The sequence below is a fragment of the Lagenorhynchus albirostris genome, chromosome X, assembly GCF_949774975.1.
Source record: "Lagenorhynchus albirostris chromosome X, mLagAlb1.1, whole genome shotgun sequence".
Taxonomy (NCBI): domain Eukaryota; kingdom Metazoa; phylum Chordata; class Mammalia; order Artiodactyla; family Delphinidae; genus Lagenorhynchus; species Lagenorhynchus albirostris.
Window position 1 is genome coordinate 83,803,570 of NC_083116.1, and position 22,564 is coordinate 83,826,133.

The 22,564-nt window shown below is 39.2% G+C and overlaps 1 protein-coding gene across 1 annotated transcript in view; it reads right to left on the reverse strand.

Moving 5' to 3' along the window:
- The window catches only part of KLF8 (KLF transcription factor 8), a 153,662-nt gene extending 140,155 nt beyond the window's left edge, over positions 1-13,507 (reverse strand). Inside the window, exon 1 of the mRNA XM_060137578.1 lies at positions 13,435-13,507. Coding sequence (XP_059993561.1) covers positions 13,435-13,459 — 25 coding nt within the window. The 5' untranslated portion in view covers positions 13,460-13,507. The remainder of the gene's footprint in view (positions 1-13,434) is intronic.
- Positions 13,508-22,564: the final 9,057 nt, after the last annotated feature.

The following is a 22,564-nucleotide window of genomic DNA, read 5'->3' on the forward strand; positions in this document are numbered from 1 at the left end:
TTGGCATTGAGATGGAGATCTCTGAGAGATTTTCACCATTTGATATTATGTGGAGCTGGGAAGTGTTTTGTGGACCAGTGTCCTGAACTTGGCTCTCCCACCTTAGTGGCACAGCCGTGACACCTGGCTGGAGCACCAAGAGCCTGTCCTCCACACAGCTCAGAATAAAAGGGAGGAGAAAGGAAAGAAAGAAAGAAGATTATAAAATAAAATAAAGTAAAATAAAATAATTAAACTAAAAAATAATTTTTAAGAAAAAATATTTTTTAATTAAAAAAACAAAACAAAAAACGGACTGACAGAACCCTAGGACAAATGGTAAAAGCAAAGCTATACAGACAAAATCACACACAGAAGCATGCACATACACACTCTCAAAAAGAGAAAAAGGGAAAAAAGTTATATATATCATTGTCCCCAATTTCCACCTCCTCAAATTGGGAAGATTCGTTGTCTATTCAGGTATTCCACAGATGCAGGGTACATCAAGCTGATTGTGGAGATTTAATCTGCTGCTCCTGAGGCTGCTGGGGGGAGATTTCCCTTTCTCTTCTTCTTTTCGCACAGCTCCCATGGTTCAGCTTTGGATTTGGACCTGCCTCTGTCTGTAGGTCGCCTTAGAGCCTCTGTTCTTCGCTCAGACAGGACGGGGTTAAAGGAGCAGCTGATTCAGGGGCTCTGGCTCACTCAGGCCTGGTGGGAGGGAGCAGTACAGATGTGAGGCGAGCCTGTGGTGGCAGAGGCCGGCGTGACGTTGCCCTACCCTGAGGCAAGCCATATGTTTTCCCAGGAAAGTTGTCCCTGGTTCATGGGACCCTGGCAGTCATGGGCTGCACAGGCTCCCGGGAGGGGAGGTGTGGAGAGTGACTTGTGCTTGCACACAGGCTTCTTGGTCATGGCAGCAGCAGCCTTAGCGTTTCATGTCCGTCTCTGTGGTCCGCATTGATATCCATGGCTCGTGCCCGTCTCTGGAGCTGCTTTAAGTGGCTCTCTTAATCCCCTCTCCTCACGCACCAGGGAACAAAGAGTCAAGAAAAAGTCTCTTGCCTCTTCGGCAGCTCCAGACTTTCCCAGTCTCCCTCATGGCTAGCTGTAGCACACTATCCCCCTTCAGGCTGTGTTCACCCAGCCAGCCCCAGTCCTCTCCCTGGGATCTGACCTCGGAAGCCAGAGCCTCAGCTCCCAACCCCCGCTCATCCCTGCGGGTGAGCAGAGAAGCCTCTCGGGCTGGTGAGTGCTTGCCAGCAACGGATCCTCTGTGAGGGAATCTCTCTGCTTTGCCCTCTGCACCCCTGTTGCTGCGCTCTCCTCCGTGGCTCCGAAGCTTCCCCCCTCCGCCACCCGCAGTCTCCGCCCACGAAGGGCCTTCCTAGTGTGTGGAAACCTTTCCTCATTCACAGGTCCTTCTCACTGGTGCAGGTCCCGTCCCTCTTCTTTTGTCTCTGTTTTCTCTTTTTTCTTTTGCCCTACCCAGTTACGTGGGGAGTTTCTTGCCTTTTGGGAGGTCTGAGGTCTTCTGCCAGCATTCAGTAGGTGTTCTGTAGGAGTTGTTCCACATGTAGTTGTATTTCTGATGTATTTATGGAGAGGAAGGTGATCTCCACGTCTCACTCTTCTGCTGTCTTGAAGCTGCTCTGCAGCTTCTTAAAATAAGACAACAATAAACTTTGCTGCACCAATTGACTCTTCTTTTCCTGAACTATTTCTCTGTAGCATGTAATGTTGTTTGATAGCATTTTACCCACAGTAGCACTTTTTTCAAAATTGGAGTCAATCTTCTCAAACTCTGCCACTGCTTTATCAACTATGTTTATGTAATATTGTAAATCCTTTGTTGTCATTTCAACAATCTTCACAGTATCTTCACCAGCAGTAGATTCCATCTCCAGAAACCACTTTCTTTGCTCATCCATAAGAAGCAACTCCTCACCCATTAAAGTTTTATCATGAGATTGCAGCAACTCAGTCACATCTTCAGGCTCCACTTCTAATTCTAGTTCTCTTGCTATTTCTACCACATCTGAATTTACTTCTTCTGCAGAAATCTTTTTTTTGTTTTGTTTCTGCATCTTTATTGGAGTATAATTACTTTAAAATGGTGTGTTAGTTTCTGCTTTATAACAAAGTAAATCAGCTATACATATACATTTATCCCCATTTCTCCACCTTCTTGCATCTCCCTCCCATCCTTTCTATCCCACCCCTCTAGGTGATAACAAAGAAGTGAGCTGATCTCCCTGTGCTATGTGGCTGCTTGCCACTAACTGTCTATTTTACATTTGGTAGTACACATGCCACTTTCTCACTTTGTCCCAGGTTACACTTCCCCCTCCCCATGTCCTCAAGTCCATTCTCTACATCTGCGTTTTTATTCCTGTCCTGCCCCTAGGTTCTTCAGAACCTTTTTATTTTTTTTTAAATTCCGTATATATGTGTTAGCATATGGTATTTGTTTTTCTCTTTCTGACTTACTTCACTCTGCATGACAGACTCTAGGTCCATCCACCTCACTGCAAATAACTCAATTTCATTTCTTTTTATGGCTGACTAATATTCCATTGTATATATGTGTCATATCTTCTTTATCCATTCATCTGTCAATGGATGCTTAGGTCGGTTCCATGTCCTGGCTATTGTAAATAGAGCTGCAATGAACATTTTGGTACATGACTCTTTTTGAATTATGGTTTTCTCAGAGCATATGCCCAGTAGTGGGATTGCTGGTCAAATGGTAGTTCTATTTTTAGTTTTTTAAGGAACCTCCATACTGTTCTCCATAGTGTCTCTATCAGTTTATATTCCCACAAATATTGCACGAGCATTACCTTTTCTCCACACCCTCTCCAGCATTTATTGTTTGTAGAGTTTTTGATGATGGCCATTCCCTCTGCAGAAATCTTTAACACCTCAAAGTTATTCATGAACACATCTAAGTTATTGATTCCAACTTCTTCCAAACTCCTGTTAATGTTGATATTTTAACCTCTTCCCATGACTCATGAATATTCTGCATGGCATCTAGAATGGTGAATCATTTCCAGAAAAATTTTCATTTACTTTGTCCAGATCCATCAGAGGAATCATTATGTATGGCATCTATAGCTTTTCAAAATGTATTTCTTAAAGAGTCACACTTAAAGCCAAATTTACTCTTTGATCCATTGGCTACAGAATGGATTTTGTGTTAACTGGCATTAAAACAACATTAATCTTGTGGCACATCTATCAGAGCTCTTCAGTGACCAGTGTGTTTCCAATGAGCATTAATATTTTGAAATGCATCATTTTTTTCGGAGCAGTAGGTCTCAACAGTAGGCTTAAAATATTCAGTAAACAATGATGTAAACAGATGTGCTTTTCCTGCAGGCATTATTCTTCCATTTATAGAGAACAAGCAGAATATTTAACATAATTCTTAACGGTCCTAGGATTTTTAGAATGGTAAATGAGCACTGGTTTCAACTTAAAGTTACCAGCTGCCTTAGCCCCTAACAAGAAAATCAGCCTGTCCTTTGAAGCCAGACATTGACTCCTCCTTTATAGCTATGAAAGCCCTAGATGGCACCTTCTTTCAGTAGAAGGCTGTTTCATCCACATTGAAAATCTGTTGTTTAGTGTAGCCACCTTCATTAATTGTCTCAGCTAGAATATCTAGATAACTTGCTGCAGCTTTTACATCAGCACTTGCAAGCAGCACTTCACCTCATACTTTTATGTTATGTAGATGGTTTCTTTCCTTAAATCTAATGAACCAATATCTCCTAGTTTCACACTTTTCTTCTGCAGCTTCCTCACTTCTCTCAGCCTTCATAGAATTGAGGAGAGTTAGGACCTTGCTTTGGATAAGGTTTGGCTTAGGGGTATGTTGTGGCTGGTTTGATTTTCTAGCTAGATCACTCAAATCTCTCCATATCAGCAAAAACGTTATTTTGCTTTCTTATCATTCATATGTTCAGTGGAGTAGCACTTTTAATTTCCTTTAAGAATTACTTTTCCTTTGCATTCACAACTTGGCTGTTTGAGGCAAGAGGTATAGATTTTAGCCTATCTTAGCTTTCAACATGCCTTCCTCACTAAGGTTAATCATTTCTAGCTTTTGATTTAAAATGAGAGACATGCAACTCTTCCTTTCACTTGAATACTTAAAGGCCATTATAGGGTTATTAATTGGCTTAATTTCAATGTTGTTTTGTCTCAGGTAATAGGGAAACCTGAAAAGAGGAGAGAGATGGGGACACATCCAGTCAGCAGAGGAGTCAGAACACGCACACCATTTATCAATTGTTTGCCATCTCATATGGGCCTGGTCTGTGATGCCCCAAAACCATTGTAACATAAAAGATCATCTATCACAATTCACCATAATAATTATAATAATAATGAAAAAGTTTGAAATATCGTGAGAATTACCAAAATGTGACAGAGATACGAAGTGAGCAAATGCTGCTGGAAAAATAAGGACAATAGATTTCCTCAATTTGTAAAAAATGCCATTATCTGTGAAGTGCAATAAGGTAAAGCACAATAGAATGAGGTACGCCTATATACTCAAAGGAAATAAAATCAGTACCTGGAAGAGATATCTGCAACATCATGTTCGTTGTAGCCATTATTTACAATAACCAAGACATGGAAACAACCTAAGTGTCCAGCAACTGATGTATGGATAAAGAAATGGAATGAAATGCTTTTCAGCCAGAAAAAGAAGGAAATCTTGACATTAGTGACTGCATGGATAGACCTTGAGGGCATTATGCTAAGTGAAATAAGTCAGAAAGAGAAAGACAAATACTCTATGATATCACTTATATATGGAATCTTAAAAAATGAACTCATAGAAAAAGATTAGATTGGTTGCTGTCAGGGGCAGAGGAGTGGGAAATATGGGTGAAGGTGGTTATTTCCAGTTATAAGATGACTAGGTTTTTGTAATTTACAGCATGGTGACTATAGATAACAATACCACATTGTATACTTGAAAGTTGCTAAGAGAATAGATCTTAAAAGTTCTTACCACACACAAAAAATTGTATCTATGTGAGGTGATGGATGTGTTAATTAACCTTATTGTGGTAATCATTTCACAATAAATACATATATCAAATCATCACATTTTACACCTTTAACTTACACCATGTTATATTTCAATTATATTTCAATAAGGCTGGGGAAAGCATTATTTGCCAAAACATAGAAGAAAGAACACATTTGCTGAGCACTAGAAAAGATGCCAGACAATGATGTAGGGTGTTATTGAGACTTGAGAGCTTCATAACCTAATGGAGAGAGCAGGCTGCATTATTCATACCCTGGTGAGTGTGGACTCTAACACATGAAATCATCTTGACTAATTTTCATTCTTTAAATAAGGTCAAGATATTCTATTCCATCTTTACTATATGGCACATTATATTCCTTATGACCTTGAAAATTGTTATGTGAACATTTGTCTCTCTGTTCCCCTGAGAAGCACCTGTTATGCTGAGAAGACACTGAGAAATTATTTGTAAGGGCCAGGCAAATAAGGAAGGATTATATTTGATGTCTCTATACTATGAGGATGGGGGAGTGAAAGCACAAGATGTCAGGTACATCTGGTCTTCTAACTTAAAAGAACCACCAGCTGTTTTTTAAAATGCTTCTTAAAAGTGCAGGTGGAAAAAAGCATTATTAATCATACCGTAGTTCTTATGAAGGCATAAATTGGAAAATTGGTTCAGATGCTGAGCTGACCCAGACACCAGTGCTCTTTCAACTGCCATCTCAGTCAAGCCTGCTCACTTGACTGCTAGCCTAAAATCAACTCATTATAGAAAAAGACTTCTGAAGGGATTTTGTAGTGTATTTCCATTTCTGAATGAAATCCACAGTCGAACTTCCTCTGACTTTTGATCTTCATTAAAGGAGTTGTTCTTGTAACTCAGGAAAGGGTATAGAGAATGTGAAAAACATGGACACTAAAAGGTCGCAGCTATATCAAACAAAAGAATCATTTTCTCTGATTTCAGCCACAGCCAAAACAAAAAGAAAATGCACTAGTCTTTATGACATCACCCTTCTTTACCCAGAATGACCATAGTGTACACAAGCTGGGCTAAACTGAACCCACAGGGGCTTGATGCAGGTTGGGAGTTCTTCCAAGAAAATCCCTTGGCAATGATGCAGAACACTCCACTGACCTCTCCCTATATAGGCCACAAAGGTGTACAGTTTGTAAAGGTAGCTGTGGAAAGCATAATATTTTATATGGCATCAGAAATTGATGAATAATTCACATGCTTCAGGCAGAGAAACAGTGCAGTAGGTAGAGAGAGCAGACACTAAAGTTTGCCTGGGTTCAAATTCAAACTCTGCTATTTACAAGTTGTGTGCCTTTGGGCAAGTTATTTATTCAGAAAATATTAAACGAGGTTTTAATATGTAGACAGCTTCTTTTAAGGCATTTTAGATATCTCAATCAAAAAAACAGGTACAGATCCCTGCCTTCATAAAGCCTGCATTCTAGTGGGGAAACAAAGACAATAGACAATAAATCTAACAATTTCATACTATGTTTGCTTGTGGGTGAAAAGTGCTAGAGAGAAAAAAATTGTAGGACAAGATAAGGGAAATCAAAAGGCTAGGTGGAAGGGAGTTACTTAACCTCTCTGGTTTGTGGTTCCTCATTTGAAAAATGGGTTTATAAGTGATTTATAAAGGTAAAGTGATGTAATAGTTCCTAGCACATAGGACATACTTCATTAATTTTAACTACAGTTATTACTGCCCCATGAAGTAATTTGGCCAAAGACTCTTCCCTACCAAAATTCCATTAATCCCCTAGAAAAATAATTATTCTCTTCATCTTCTCTTTTGTGGACATAGTCACAGCAATCCACTCCACAATTAGGTAGATTTCAGGAATGGCTGAGGAGAAGGGGCCAGCTAGATTTGATGCCACTTGTGTAAAATATCCCTATTACATATAAAGTAAATATAGAAACCAAACACTACACTTATAACTTAGGTATGAAATCTGTTTTCTCCCTCAATGAGTGATACTTCATCACTCTTCCACTTAGCAATAACTCGTTTTATTGATCCTTTCCTTTAAACAACTTTCTCCTTCTAGTCTTACTAGTGCCTGGCCTCTGTCCAGGTCCCCTGTCTTTATCCAATGGCCAGATAAATTATCATCTTAAGGCGTTCTGAGGTTGTTTTAGGCTTGTGTCCAGGGTCAAACCTTTCACAAGTTTAGATTTCATGGCTAATCATTATTAATGACTCTTTTCATGAAGTAACGAGGTTGTACTCGTTCTCATCAAATACACTTAAGGAGAAAGCTAGAAAGAGGAATGTGTTGAAAGGAAGCATAAAGAGGCACTCTCACTCCAGAAGCGATGTTCTCTAAGACACTAGAGATGTCAAGAAGCAGGAATGCTTAGATACAACTCCCTTGACCTCCTAGACTTCATTCATTTATTGTGTGCATGTGTCTTTCAGAGTGAAGGGTGGGTGGAGAAAGGGGAAAATTTGGAGAATAGTGTATGAGAACCATCAAAGGAAGAGAAGCACGAAAGGAATTAAGTAAGGCAAAGCAAATCAGAAGTCTTAAAACCAAGTTCAACTCCAGGGACTAGCATTACGAGAAAAAAAAAGGAAGAGAAAAAGAAAATATAGGTACACGGAAATTTGCCATTTGAATAGGGCTTAAAGCATGAAACTCAAATGGACATTTGAAGACTTAAGCTCAATTTCTCCACCCCTTTATTTAAAAGTACTTTATATTTTAATTAAAAATAATATGATATGGAATAATTAGAAGCTTATCACCATCCTAAAGCTAAAAAAAATTCACTTTTCTTTAAAGCAGGTTTTACAAAAGTATTAGAGTAATACATATTATTACTATCATCATTAAGTAGCTACCAGGTATCAGGCACTTTATATATTTTGTCTCTCTTATTTCCCTTTTGTATGGTATCTTAATTTTTACAGATGAGAAAATATAGGCTCAAAGTGGTTAAGTTCTTGCCCAAAGGCACTCAGCTGATAAATAATGAGGCCAGGTTTGGAATGAAGATTGGACTGACTCCCAAACCTTTTCACTTTAGCAAGTTTTTCTTCCAAATAGGACTTGTCTACATTTTGTGCTTTTTTCATATATGCGTCTAACCTGCTCAAATAGACATGAGCCATCATTGAGTTTTCTTTCTTATCTCTCCTACAGCCCATAACACAAGGGCATACAACAAACTTTAATAATGCCCTGCTGAGTGGTCCATAAACTTTTGTGGTTTTACCAACATTTTGGTTGACAAGGAACAAAAAATATTCAAGCATAACAACCTTAAGGTAATAACAATTATCAAATTTTACTCAAAACATGGCCAGAGAATAAACCACCACCCATTCTTTGCAGACACAGATACTGATTCCATAAATGTTTATTAAGCATCTACTAAGTGCAAGGGATTGTATAATAAAGACACTCAACAAGATATCTCTCCTATCTCCCACACACTTGGAAATGATTTTTCCAAGGTATTTAAATGGGAGTATTTCCCTGAAATGAGGACTCTCCCACTTAAGACCTTATTCACTAAGCACCATCAACTGCTTTCTGAAGTATGCTACAAATCGCATCAAACTTTCATAGGTATTGTTGCGGTAGTGAAAGCCAGGAGGCCCTGGCTGGGGCAAGTAGTCTCTATGTAAACCTAAAGTTCAGCCAACATGGGCTACATGGCTCTCCTCTAAGAGTCAGCCTGGTGGGCTGCCTTTGAAAAAGCTAATGAAGGCAGAAACATGACAAGATAAATCACAATTTTGCTTTTCTGTCTTTGTAAAAGGAATGCATAGGTCAGAAGAACTGAACTTCCAGGGCAGGCTGAGAGAATAACAGCTAGATGAAAACCAAAAGACTCAGGACAGACATCCAAAATCAGTAAATAACACAAATAGACAAGGAAGTTAAGTCCTGCCCATTCAAAGACCTTCTCTTTCCCTTTTCTCTCCCCTTTCCTTACTTTTCTCCCCTTTCTCTGACTTCAGCCTACCCACCTTCCAGCCTCTTCTTTTCCAGACTTCTCTCCACCCTTTCCCTTCCTCCTTAAATATCCCTTGCACAGTCTTGGCTGGAAGTCTTATGTGTATAGGAGTGGAATAGATTGCTTGCCTTAATTCCAGGACGTGTTACAACACACTGCTCAAAAACCAGCAGGATTCCTTGAAAAAATATGGGAAAACATCAAACTCTCATCTTCCCTTGGAAACATGCCCTCCAGAACCCAGCATTTATTCTTCCTGGGCTTCAAAGGGGAGAAGGTGGGCTATATTCTCTTTATCTTCTACCTTCATAAAGAAGAGGAAAGACCTAGAGGAACTAGAGAGAGGAGGCAGAAAGGGGTAACCCAAAGCATGTTACTCTTGCTGGCAACATCTCTTATCCCAAGGCCTAGGGGACTAAGAGGATTTCTGCAAAGCTGATATAAATTGAGGAACTGGAGGACATTTTCCCCCTTTTCTCTTCTCTCCAGTCCTTAATGTAGGCACCAGGAGCACAGAAAACTGGTTGGAAGCCCAGCCAGCTGCCTGGAATAGGTTCCTCCCTTAAGATAAGCCACTGTACAAATGTCAGCTGGACAGTGGGAAAGTGTCAGTTTAAAAGTAGAAAGGACTCACCAAAAGCTTCCTATATTACAAAGGCTTAAAAGTAAAATTCTGAACCTTTAAGAGGGCCATCAGTGAAAGTTAAACATCCTACCTAAAGCTGGTCACTTCTGTCATCAGGGTTTGGAATAAAAATGGGATTGGGTGGCACAAAAGGAGGCAAAATGAGGCAAGACAGTGGTGGCATCCAGAATTCTCACTTTAGAGAAGCTTAGGGGCAGTAAGCTCGGTTGGAAAGGAGAGACTAAAGGACTTATCTTGAAGCTGCACTTACATTATAAGAGTACTGTTTTACTTAGGTTGTAGATTACAGATGAGTTAAAAATAAAGATTTCAGGGATGCTTTTACTTACATTTGATGTAAGATTGAGGAAATATCAGTCAGCCACTTAAATATTTTTTTAAATTGGTGTGGTTAGGGGTCACAAATGGAAATTATGGAGTATTTGCTTCTTTATATGGACACAGAGTGGGGGTGAGATGCTGAGTGGGAAACCAGGTCCTCCAAGGTAGCCAAACAACCATAGGAAAAAGGGTGGGAGTGGGAATAACCAGGATGTAAGTAGAATTTGTGGTTAAGGGCCACTCAGGAACTGAGGCTTGTAACATAGACACACATAGATTCCAACAGATAAAAACACATATACACACGTAAACATACACACTCTTTGTAAGTTCCTTTAAAAAAAATCCTCCAGTAGTATAAAAAAGGCCAAATGGAGTAGCTATCATCTATGAGGTGACCGCCTGTGAGCTTCCCATTTCCCATTAGCCAACAAATACTTATGTGGCTCCTACCTCATGGAACCTCGGACCTGAATGCCCACAACCCATTCTTCTGTTTGCAGGCAAACTGGAGAAGCCAGCCACTTTGGTAACGGAGAAACAAATCAATATACAGAAACTAGATGGCACTAAAACAAAAATTAAAACCCAAAGGCTTTTAAATGATTGGAAATTAATGGAATCTGGTGTGGTAATGAGATTGCTTTTTTATAGCCAGCTTGCTTCTCCTGGGCTGCTTCTTCAGTTCCCCTCCATTATCTTACCCCTCCTCATCCTTGGCAAAGGAAATCAAAGCTGTCTTCAGTCAAAGAGGACCTCAGCAGGAGGGAATAAGGCTCTGTGGGAAGTAGACCAGTCTCTGACTTCTCCTCTCTCTTTCTTTCACACACAGGCCTCCTGATTTCAAACTACATCAAATATCTCTTGATTCTATGGTTCAGATGAGAGAAGCCCTCATAGATTTAAGAAAAGCCAGGCTGGGTTCTGCAAAACAGATTTACACCCAACGCATTCTATATCCACACCTTCCCCAAGAATTTCCTCCCATTTGAGATTTCCATATCCCCCACCCATCTATGAGCCTATGAGTGTATGTTATACATGATCATGATTGAGGCATACTTATATACACACACAATAAAAAAGCAATCTAAATTAGAAACTCCTGGTACAGTACCATAGACTCAGCTCAGTTACCACAGACTATGTATATGTATAGTAATATGGCAAAATTTCATCACCCCAAAGTTTTTCCATTACTGTTTATTGATAATAAAAATGACAATAATATTTGCATTGATAACCTATAGAGAATAGTTTTTTGTGTGTGGTGGAAGGATCTGAAATTGGGAGTTAGGAGACCTGGCTTTCAGGTGTGATCCAGAGCAAATCACCTAAGAGCAAGTCTCTTTAGGCCTCAGTTAACTGAAGTCACAATCTCCACTCTACCTATTTCACAGGGATGTTATAGTGAGCAAGTGAAAATAAGAGCGTGAGAGCCTTAGAAAAAGATAAATAAATACAATATACAATACATTTTAAGAATAATAGAAAAGGTAATAATCATAAATATTTATAATTTCTATTTCCAACTAAGGTATAACTGACTTTCTAAGTCATTCAGGGGGTAATGGAATTCAGCAGTTTCCTTCTCATTGTGCACATAGATAGTAATAGCTAACTTATATTGAGTACTGTATAGGTGTTTTACATATATTAGGTCCTTTTACAACTCACAGCATCACAGTGGGGTGGGTAAACTGTGTATCCAGAGAGGTTAAGTAACTTGTCTAAGGCTAGGAAAGAGAGAAGCTAGGATTTAATTTTAGGCAGTCTGATTTCAGAGGCTAACACACCATATTATCTCATTGATTAAATAAAAAAAGTGAAAGATGAATGAATTCGAATACTAGAGGGAGATAGCCAGTCTCTCAGTTAATTAAGAACTGATGATCCAATGTATTGGTCCTGCAGGCATCTTGCTTTTGGAAAGTTTTATTTCTGAGATATCACTATCTGAAAGTGACATATTTAACAAGAAGGTAAATCAAATTGTCTGTTTCTAATTCACAGTTCTGATTGAGGAAGAGGTTGAAATCAATGATAAACTGAGATTAGATGTATTTTAATCATTCAAGTTCTTCTTGTCCTCCTTTCCAGAGACAATAGAGCTGGTCAAAATTGACTATAAATTCTGTGAGAGGCCAGAATCATGCACTGTCATAGAATGCAAAAACCCAGCAAGTACAAAACTCCAGTCCTAAGACACCTGCATCTGCATCTGCACTCAAGACAAGAATTGTGATACACAGTGAGTGCTCAGGGAGTATTTGCTGGGTGAATTTGATTGCAACAAGGAACATGATAGCTACTGTTTTAGAGGGGGCTCAAATATAGGAGAGGAGGAAGATGAAATGGAAAAGTGGCTACTTGGACTGAAATGAGCTAGAATAGTCATCAATGTCCCTGATTCTTACAAGGTGCTTCAGGGCTAGGAGAATTCTAGCCCATTAGAAATATCACTCAGAAATACAGCACAGGAATTTATTAGAGCACAATGTTGTACCAAAGAAAGTGTAAGATGGAAGTTCTACCATGTTACAGTATTCATGAACATTAAAATAATTTAAGGGAAGAACACTTCAAATGCTTGCACACTCTAGACCAATATCCTGGTCCAAGCTTCACCCAGTCCCAGTTAATTTCCTTAACTCAGGGCCATTTGAGAGAAATTATGAGAAAAACAGGAGATAATCTGAGACTCAGAAAGTTAAGTGACTTTTAAATGATTACTCTATGGGCCTTCTTGTTTGTTCATCCACCCCTGTCCACAATCACACTGTCAAAATTCTCAGAGAAATTAAGATTAGATCCAAATCACTTTTTCCAGAAAAGAATTCCAGTCAAAAAAAGTTCTTGCTACATGGCAGATACACACAGCCTCTATCTCAAGCCAGATAGCCAGACTAAATGCAGTTTTAAAGCCACAGCAAATGGGAGAATGGCATCATGAAAATGGCAGAAGGAATTTTCTATCATCGTCCCCCACCAAACAAAACAAAAAAAAAGAAAAGAAGATTTTGACAATCACCCATCAACAAGAGTGCATTTGTGGAAGTCTGTGAATCCAGCAGAAAAGTCCCAGCATACTGTTGGAGCAAAAAAAAAAATCCAAGATTGGATGAATTGAAGGAGGTAAGAGGATCAGTTTCATTTTACTTGTGTCAACCCTCCCCCAAGGTGGCAGAGCCCAGGGTCAAGAGAGAATTTCTTGGCCGGCCCATAATTTTTCCAACAGATGAAAGTGAGAGCATGTGAGTGAGGGACCAGTTTCCCTGTGAGAAATACAGCCTACTCTTAGTACTGCCTACTCTACTGAGGTGTGCTGAACAACTGGTGGGTGGGATGTGGCTGGGAGAGCAGCACCCAGGGTTCTCAGAAGGCATCAAAGAAGCACATATCAAGAAAACTGCCCATGAACTGCTGGGGACATCTTACCTGCAGACGCTCCCAACTGGCCCATGGGCACCTCCAATGCACCACATTCCTCAGCCACACACACCTCCACCCCATGGCTGGCTCTCTGTCCATGCCCCCAAGGACAGAGAGAATGAGCATTTGTAGAAAGCCAATGAGCATGAACAGAAAGCTGGTCCAACTCTAGGGAACTGAGAGAAACCACACGAACTTCAGTATTCAGTGATGTCCTAGGGAAAGCAAGCAGACAGGAAATTGTCAGCACTCAGTCTGGCTTTTCAGTACTGAAAAACTGTCTGCAGAACATCTTAAATGTTCTCACCACAAAAAAGAAATTGTAATTATAAGAGGTGAAGGATGTGTCAATTAACCTTATCATGGTAAACATTTTGCATATTGCAAAATGTGTATCATGCACAAAAATATGTAACAAATCATCACATTATACGCTTAAACCTACACAATATATCAATTATAGCTCAAGAAAGCTGGAACTTTTTAAAATTTTTATTATTTTTTAAATTTTTAAATTTATTTATCTTTTTGGCCGTGCCACTTAGCATGTGGGATCTTAGTTCTCTGATCAGGGATTGAACCCATGCCACCTGCATTGGAGCTAGGAGTCTTAACTGCTGCACCACCAGGGAAGTTCACCTTTTCCTTTTTTTGAAAACAAATTTAAAATTATTGTGTAAAGTGAAAAAAAAATAACCATACCAAACTAATGCTCACCCGCTTTCTCAGTCCCCTGGAGCTTTCCAGGCTCTCTTCATGAACTTGCAGTTTGTCTCCCTTTGGCTGTAACACTGATTTATGGTAGAAAATAAGGCCACCAGGATGGGAAGGAAGGCTTGAGAATCAGCCCTCTTCTCAGTGGAGATGAGTAGTTATTTTTCACTAGCACTTTCATCAATTCTTATCAGCGGATCCTATCAGGCCACCTTTTCTCTCATAAGTACCGTATTACAATAGAACTAGTCTTCCTCTTAGAACCTCTGGTTAGGGGACGGATGGATCAGGAGCTTGGGATTAACATACACATACTACTATATATAAGATAGATAACTAATGGGGAACTACTGTATAGTATAGGGAACTCTACTCAATATTCTGTGATAACCTATATGAGAAAATAATCTGAAAAAGAATGAATATATGTATATATATATATAACTGAATCACTTTGCTGTACACCTGAAGCTAACACAACATTGTAAATCAACTATAATCCAATAAAATTAAATTTAAAAAAGAACCTCTGGCTGGATCCACCTTATTAGGCCCAGCTCCTTGTGATCACTCAGGCTTGTAGCTGAGATCCCTTTGGCCAGCTGCTACACCCCAGACTGTCAATGCCACACAGTACCAGCTTTAATTTTAGAGCAGAAGTAGTCTGGTTCCAACACAGCTAGGAAAGCACAGAATAAGGAGAGAGATCAGGGAAGACGATGCCGCTCAAGACATAAACTGACCACAACTTAGATGGGTTCATATTTAATCAAGTGTATTTGGTAACTTTTGAGGGGGTTTAGCTAATGGAACAGCTCCTCAGAAGGAACAGGAAAGGATGGATGCTTGAATCTAAACCCTTCTGCATTTTAGCTGTGTGACCTTGGGTATGGTACTTATTTGGTCTGTGCCTCAGTTTTCTCATCAGGAAAAAAAGTGATAATTATAGTATTTACCTTGTAGAGTTGTCATGAATATCCAGTGAGATATTCCATATAAAGCACCTAGAACCTTGACTGACACAAGGTAAATAAGCACTCAGTAAGTGACATTATTATTCTGGAAATGTCAGCTTTGGACTCTGCTTACCCAGGTCCCATTTCAGTCCACTAAATCTACATCTGGTGCACTGAAAGATGTTTTACTACATAATGCCTTCCCTCAAGGTCTTTAAGAGTTAAAGCCACTCCCAGCTCCTGTATATGGTAGTCCACCCCAATCACTCATTAATTGGGAATGGCATCACTTCAAAATGCATGGGGAATAAACAGTTGACTACAAGTCTAGACTAGTCACAAAAATTCTCAGCAGATGTCCCTTTTCAGATTTGTCTTGTTTCCATCTAGCAGATGAGAAAAATGGAGACTCACTGAGGTTTAGAAAGAGACCTCAGAGAAAACCAATAAAATGTACCTCAGCCATCAAGAAAAACAATAGAGAACTCAGAGACCACCTACTTTCATCTTTATGACTTTGACTTTTTATTTAATAGATTTTGTACTTGACTTATGTAAAAAATAGTTTAAAAATGAAAATTTAATATTATCACAAATGGAAAACCAGAATCCAATGTGATACATATTAGTACATGTTCAAAGAAATCCATAACTTCCAATTTTTTAAAGTTTACTAGGAACCAGTGAGTTTGAACAACCTCTTTGTTTTATAGATGAGAAAAAGTGAAATGCAGAGAAAAGACCATACACAAAATAAGCCAGCCTAGTGGGTAAAAAATACTAGAAGCCAAGGCTCCTGAAGCCAAATTCAATTATCTTGTGCTACCTTTGGTTTGTTTGAATAAAATTTCAGTGCTTCTCACTGACCCACATATCCCTCACTCTCACTTAAGGCAACTTGAGAAAAGAAGTCATTTCTAGAATAACTAACCAAACTTTTCTTAGTCCCTGATCCTTCTCAAAAGCAGATAGGCAAACTGAAGTACAGAGAAGTTATTTGCTTTGACCCCCAACATTCTATATAAAAAGCTATGTCTACTTCCATGTGCAATAAGAAGGTATTCTACTTTTCACTCCTCTTGGCACAGGTAGTCACATCCAAAGTTTTCTGTCTCAGCTGCTGGATTATAGGATTCTATGAATCAAAGTTGCAAGAGGTTTGAGAGCCATATAATTGCAAATCCTCCTCATTTGTCAAATAAGAACACTGAGGTTCAAAATGGAGCAAGTGGTTGTGCAAGGTCACCCTCTTAGTTAGTGTCAGGGCAAAACCTATAAAATTGGAGCTCAGGCTATTGCCATTATTGTACCTTAGTTTTTTCCCAGGACCTGGAGTTACAGTGAATCAAACAATATAATGATTTGCAATTCTATATTGTGTGATTAGTCTAATTAAATTCCCTTGCTACTGAAAGGTCTCAAGGTTCAGATATGCCCTCTCCTCTATCTACAATTTCTCCCATGGTCATCTAAATCCAGATTCATGGCTTTTAAAATGCCTTCTAGATGTTAATGACTCTCAAATTTATATCTCCATTCTGGACCTCTTCCCTGAACATCAGATTTGTATATATGCACGATCACTCGATAGCTACATATAGATGTTTAATTGGCATCTCAAATTTAGCATATCCAAAGCAGAAGCACTGATTTATTCCCCAAAGCTTCTCCTTCTCTGGTTTACCCCATCTCAATTAATAACACCATTATTCTTTTAATTGCACAAAAACCATGGAGTCATCTTTGATTGTTCTTTTTCCTCCCCTTTAGATATTCAATGATAGATGATAATAGATATTCAATCTATTATCAAATATTGACAATTCTACCCACAAACCTATTTTATATCTGACCACTTCTATCTCCACTGCTACCAGGTTTCTCCAGGCTACTATCATCTCACTTATAATAGAATCCTAATTGGTTTTCCCAATTCTACTATAATCCATTCTCTACGGAACAGCCAGAGTGATTTTTTTTAATTCAAATCAGATTATTTCCCTGCTTAATAATCTCCAATGTTTCCAACTGCAATTAGAATAAAATTCAAACCTCTAAACATGGCTTACAAAGTCCTATACTATCTGACCCAATCTATGTCTTCAACCTCACCTCCTAGTAACATGCTCTCTCATGCACTATGCTCCAGCCATATGGGCCTTTTGGCTCTTTCTCAAATATTCCCCTCCATTTCCACTTCAGATCCTTTGTATTTGTTGTTATTCCTTGGAATGCCCTTTCTCCAGAGATTTGCATGACCATCATAGCTAAGGTATATCCTTTGATGTTATTTTAACCTACCATTCTGCTGTGTGTGTGTGTGATAGCACGTAATATCAGAAAAATTATTTTATTTATGTGTTTTTTATTTATCTAGTCCACTAGACAATTACCACAAAAATATCTGCTCTGTACCTGACATTTATAACAGTACCTAGAACAGAGTAGAGTGAACAAATAATTTTTGGATAAATGAATCAGGCATCATCAAAAATTTGCTCTACTTCAATGATTCCCAAACCCAGACATGTATATCACTGGTGGTACATGAGATAATTTTAGTTGGTATGAATGATTGTTTATTTTAATGGTTATGAACTTATTTTAATATATGCTAATATCACTAGCATATCTTATCCATAAATTTATAAATATCATCACTAAGGACAAAGAAAAGCAAAAACAAAAAAATGATGTAAACAAAACCATTAATAAAATAGAAATACATGGATCTAGCAAAAGTCATGAAGGTGATATATATATATATATATATGTGTGTGTGTGTGTGTGTGTGTGTGTGTGTGTATGTCTTGGAAATGCTGCTCAAACTCCGATAGTACTCATAACCACTACTTATCATGATTTTGGTTATTAACTACATGCAAGTGATCATATTCACTGATTGCTGACAATGACTACTTGGTGATTTGACCATACAGGAACCTTGGATTAAAGTGAATATTTTATCCTAAAGACAGAAATAGGGTAGATGATGCCACTGTTAGGTAATATAAAATCAAGATCCAAAAAAGAGCCAGATGTCACAAATTACTTTAGGTTCCGGAACTTTGGACTCACTCATGAATAACTGAAAAGATCAATATTAAATCCTCAAATACCAATGATTCACTGGATGTCTTTTAATGTATCCTAGGTCTCATGAAATTTATTTTGTGTTTCTGTAATCCAGAGGTTATCAAATCCCACAAACAGCAACATCAGTATCCCCTAAAAACCTGTTAGAAATGCAAAATTTGAGAGCCCACCTCTAGATCTACTAAAGCAGATACTCTGGAAGTGTGTTTTAACAAGGCCTACAAGTGATTCTGATACATGTTGAAGCTTGAGAATCATTTTTGTAGTCATACCTCACTGCAGATACAAATTAAAATTGAATAAATGTCCTAACTTAAAAATTATTTTAAATAAATATTACTACAGTACCACAACTTGTGAATTTTATACTTGTGTACTTTGTGTCCTGAATAGAGCTACTTGGCTAGTTAATGTGCCTTATCTAACAATTCAGAATCCAATCTCAAATGGCTCTAATGCTCTCTATATGTCAACCAATCAACTAATAACTATTAAAAATCCTCCAATAGCTTCCCAATAGACTTAAAATAAAATTCATACTCATTATTTTGGTCTATAATACCCTTCACGACTTGCCTACTGACTGTATTTCCAACCATATTTGTAACTCTATCTACATTCCATATTTCATTTCCTTAATAGTGTTTATCACTATTTGAAATTATTTACTTGGGATGGAATGGCACAAATGGCAGATTAGAAAGATCCTGAGCTCACCTCCTCTCACAGTCACACCAAAATTACAACCATTTAGAGAGCGGCTATTGGTTAGAATGAACTGAAAACTAACAAAAAAGATTTTCCACAACTAAAGATATAAAGAAGGAACCACAACAAGATGAGTAGGAGATGCAGAGATACAATATAGCCAATATATATGCCCCTGGGTAGGTGACCCACAAAAGGGGGGAATAATCATAACTGCAGAAGTTTCCCCAAAGATCAAGGGGTCTAAACCTCCCATAGGGCTCCTAACCCTGGGGTCTTGTGTGGAAAGACAAGCCTATAGAATGTTTGGTTATGAAGGCCATCATGGCTTGTGTATTGGAGACCCTGAGGGCTATAACAGAGACTCTGATTTTAAAGGGTGCGTGCAAAATCTCATACACTACAAGAACCAGTGCAGAGGCAGTAATTTGAAGGGAGCCTAATCAGACACACTTTCTGATCTTGGTGAACCTCCCAGAGACGTAGAAGGTAACTGGGACTTCTCCTGGGGACATAGATGCTGGTAGTAGCGATTTTTAAAAGCTCATTCTACCATGAAGACACTGGTGCTGGCAAGCACCATTTTGAAGTCCTCTCTCTAACCTATAAGAGATGGGAGCTGGTCCTGCCCACAAGTCAGTGGGCACCAGTGCCAGGACTCCCCAGGCCTATCAGACAGTCACATGAGGAAACTGCCCTGCACACCAGCAAAATGGCACCAGCCCCATCACCCCTGAGCCCAACAGCCAGCTGCCCCAGGATATGTCAGGCCCACAGACAGCCACAGTGGGACGTAGCCCCTCCCACCAGAAGTCTGGCACCAGCCTTGGAACCCCTGGCACCATAAAAAGCCACCATGGGACCTGGTCCTGCCAATCAGCAGGCCATCATCAGCCCCAAGATCACATAGGCCCTGGAACTAGCTGCCCTAGGTTACCCTGGGCCCACAGCCAGCTGTACCAGAACATGGCCATGCCCACAACAGCCATCAGCCTCCACTAGAGGCAGGGCCTGGCAGCCAAAAAGGCCAGGGACCAGCAGCACCTACCAGCATTCCCATTTTAGTCAGCCCTACCACAATAGGAGGGCACACTCAGCTCACATAAGGGGCATACCTAGATCATATAACTCTGGTGACCAGAGGGGAATGTGCATCTGGGCCCAAAAGGACATCTCCTACATAAGGTCACTACTTCAATACTGGTAAACATAACCAACCTACCTAATACACACAAATAAACCCAGAAAATTAGGCAAAACGAGGTGACAAAGGAATATGCTCCAAATGAAGGAACAAGAAAGAATTCTCAGAAGAAGAAGTAAGTGACAGGAGATAAGGAAGCTATCTGATGAGTTCAAGGTAGTGATCATTAAGATGCTCAACGAACTTGGAAGAAGAGTGGATGAATACAATGAGAAATTTAACAAAGAGCTAAAAAATATAAAGAAGAACCAGAGTTGAAATACAATAACTGAAATAAAAATACACTAGAAGAAATCAACAGTAGATTAGAAGATACAGAGGAATGGGTCAGCAAACTGGAAGCCAGGGTAGTGGAAAACACAAAAACTGAACAGAAAAAGAAAGAAAATTAAAAAACAAAGACAGTTTAAGAGATCTCTGGGATAACATCAAGCACACTAACATTCACATTACAGGGATCCCAGAAGGCGAAGAAAGAGAGAAAAGAGCAGAGAACTTACTTGAAGCAACCATAACTGAAAATAACATCCCTACCATGAAAAGGAAACAGACATCCAGGTCCAGGAAGGACAGGTAATCCCAAAGAAAATCAACCCAAAGAGGTGCACACCAAGACACATTGTAATTAAAATGGCAAAAGTCAAATTAAGCAACAAGGGAAAAGCAACAAGTTACAAACACAGAAACTCCAATAAAACTGTCAGCTGACTCAGCAGAAATGTTGCAGGCCAGAGGGAGTGGCACAATATATTTAAAGTGATGAACAGAAAGAACCTACAACCAAGAACTCTACCCAGCAAGTCTATTACTCAGTTTTGTAGAAAATATAGAGTTTTAAAGACAAGCAAAAGATAAAAGAATTCAGCACAACTAAACTAGCTTTACAAGAAATGTTAAAGTGTCTTCTCTAAGTGGAAAAGAAAAGACCACAACTAGATAGAAAAAAAAATTATGAAAGGAAAAATCTCATTGGTAAAGGTAATAGATCAACCCACCTACAAAGCTAAAGAAAGGGTAGGGCTTCCCTGGTGGTGCAGTGGTTCGGAATCTGCCTGCCAATGCAGGGGACACAGGTTGAAGCCCTGGTCTGGGAAGATCCCACATGCTGCAGAACAACTAAGCCCACGAGGCACAACTACTGAGCCTGCACCTCTAGAGCATGTATTCCACAACAAGAGAAGCCATGACAATGAGAAGCCCATGCACCACAATGAAGAGTAGCCCCCGCTCGCTGCAACTAGAGAAAGCCCAAGCACAGAAATGAAAACCCAACACAGCCATAAATAAATAGATAAATAAATAAATAAATTTATTTTAAAAAAAAGAAAGGGTAGAAGACAAAAGTAGTAAAATCATCTACATTCTCAATAAAAGTTAAAGGATACACAAAACAAAGAGATATAAAATATGAGGTCAAAAATATTGAATATGGGGTGGAAGTAAAAATACAGGGTTGCTAGAATGTATTCAAACTTAAGAGATAATCAAGTTAAAATAATTATATATATATATCTCATATGACTATTGTAATTATATATATATATATAGTTATATATACCTCATGGTAACTAAAAGCCAAAAAGCTAAAATAGATACACACAAAAAAGAGAAAGGAATTCAACCATAACACTAAAGATAGTCATCAAATCACTAGGGAAGAGAGTAAAAGAAAAAGAACTACAAAAATAAGCTGAGAAAAATTAACAAAATGAAAATAAATACATAGCAATCAATAGTTACTTTAAACATCAGTGGACTAAAGGCTTCCACCAAAAAAAAAAAACGGTTGAAGTGATTAAAAAGAAAACAAGAGCCCTATATATGATGACTACAATAGATTCAGTTCAGATGTAAAGACACACAGATTCAAAGTGAGATGAAAAAAGGTACTTCATGCCAATGAAAACAAAAAAAAAGCTAGAGTAACAATATGTATATCAAACAGATTGTAAACAAAGACAGCTATAAGAAAAAAAGAAGGACATTACATAATAGTAAAAGAATTGGAAGGAGGAAAAGTTTCCACACACTAGGAAGCCCCTTCGCGGGCGGAGACTGCGGGAGGCGGAGGGGGGAGCTTCGAAGCCGCGGAGGAGTGCACAGCAATGGGTGCGGAGGGCAAAGCGGGGAGATTCCCGCACAGAGGATCGGTGCCGACCGGCACTCACCAGCCCGAGAGGCTTGTCTGCTCACCCGCCAGGGCGGGCGGGGCTTCGAGCTGAGGCTCTGAGGCTCGGGTTTCGGTTTCGGACGGAGTGCAGGGAGAGGACTGGGGTTGGCGGCTTGAACATAGCCTGAAGGGGTTAGTGAACCACGGCTAGCCGGGAGGGAGTCCGGGGAAAAGACTGCACCTGCCGAAGAGGCAAGAGACTTTTTCTTCCCTCTTTGTTTCCTGGTGCTCGAGGAGAGGGGTTTAAGAACGCTGCTTAAAGGAACTCCAGAGACGGGCGCGAGCCGC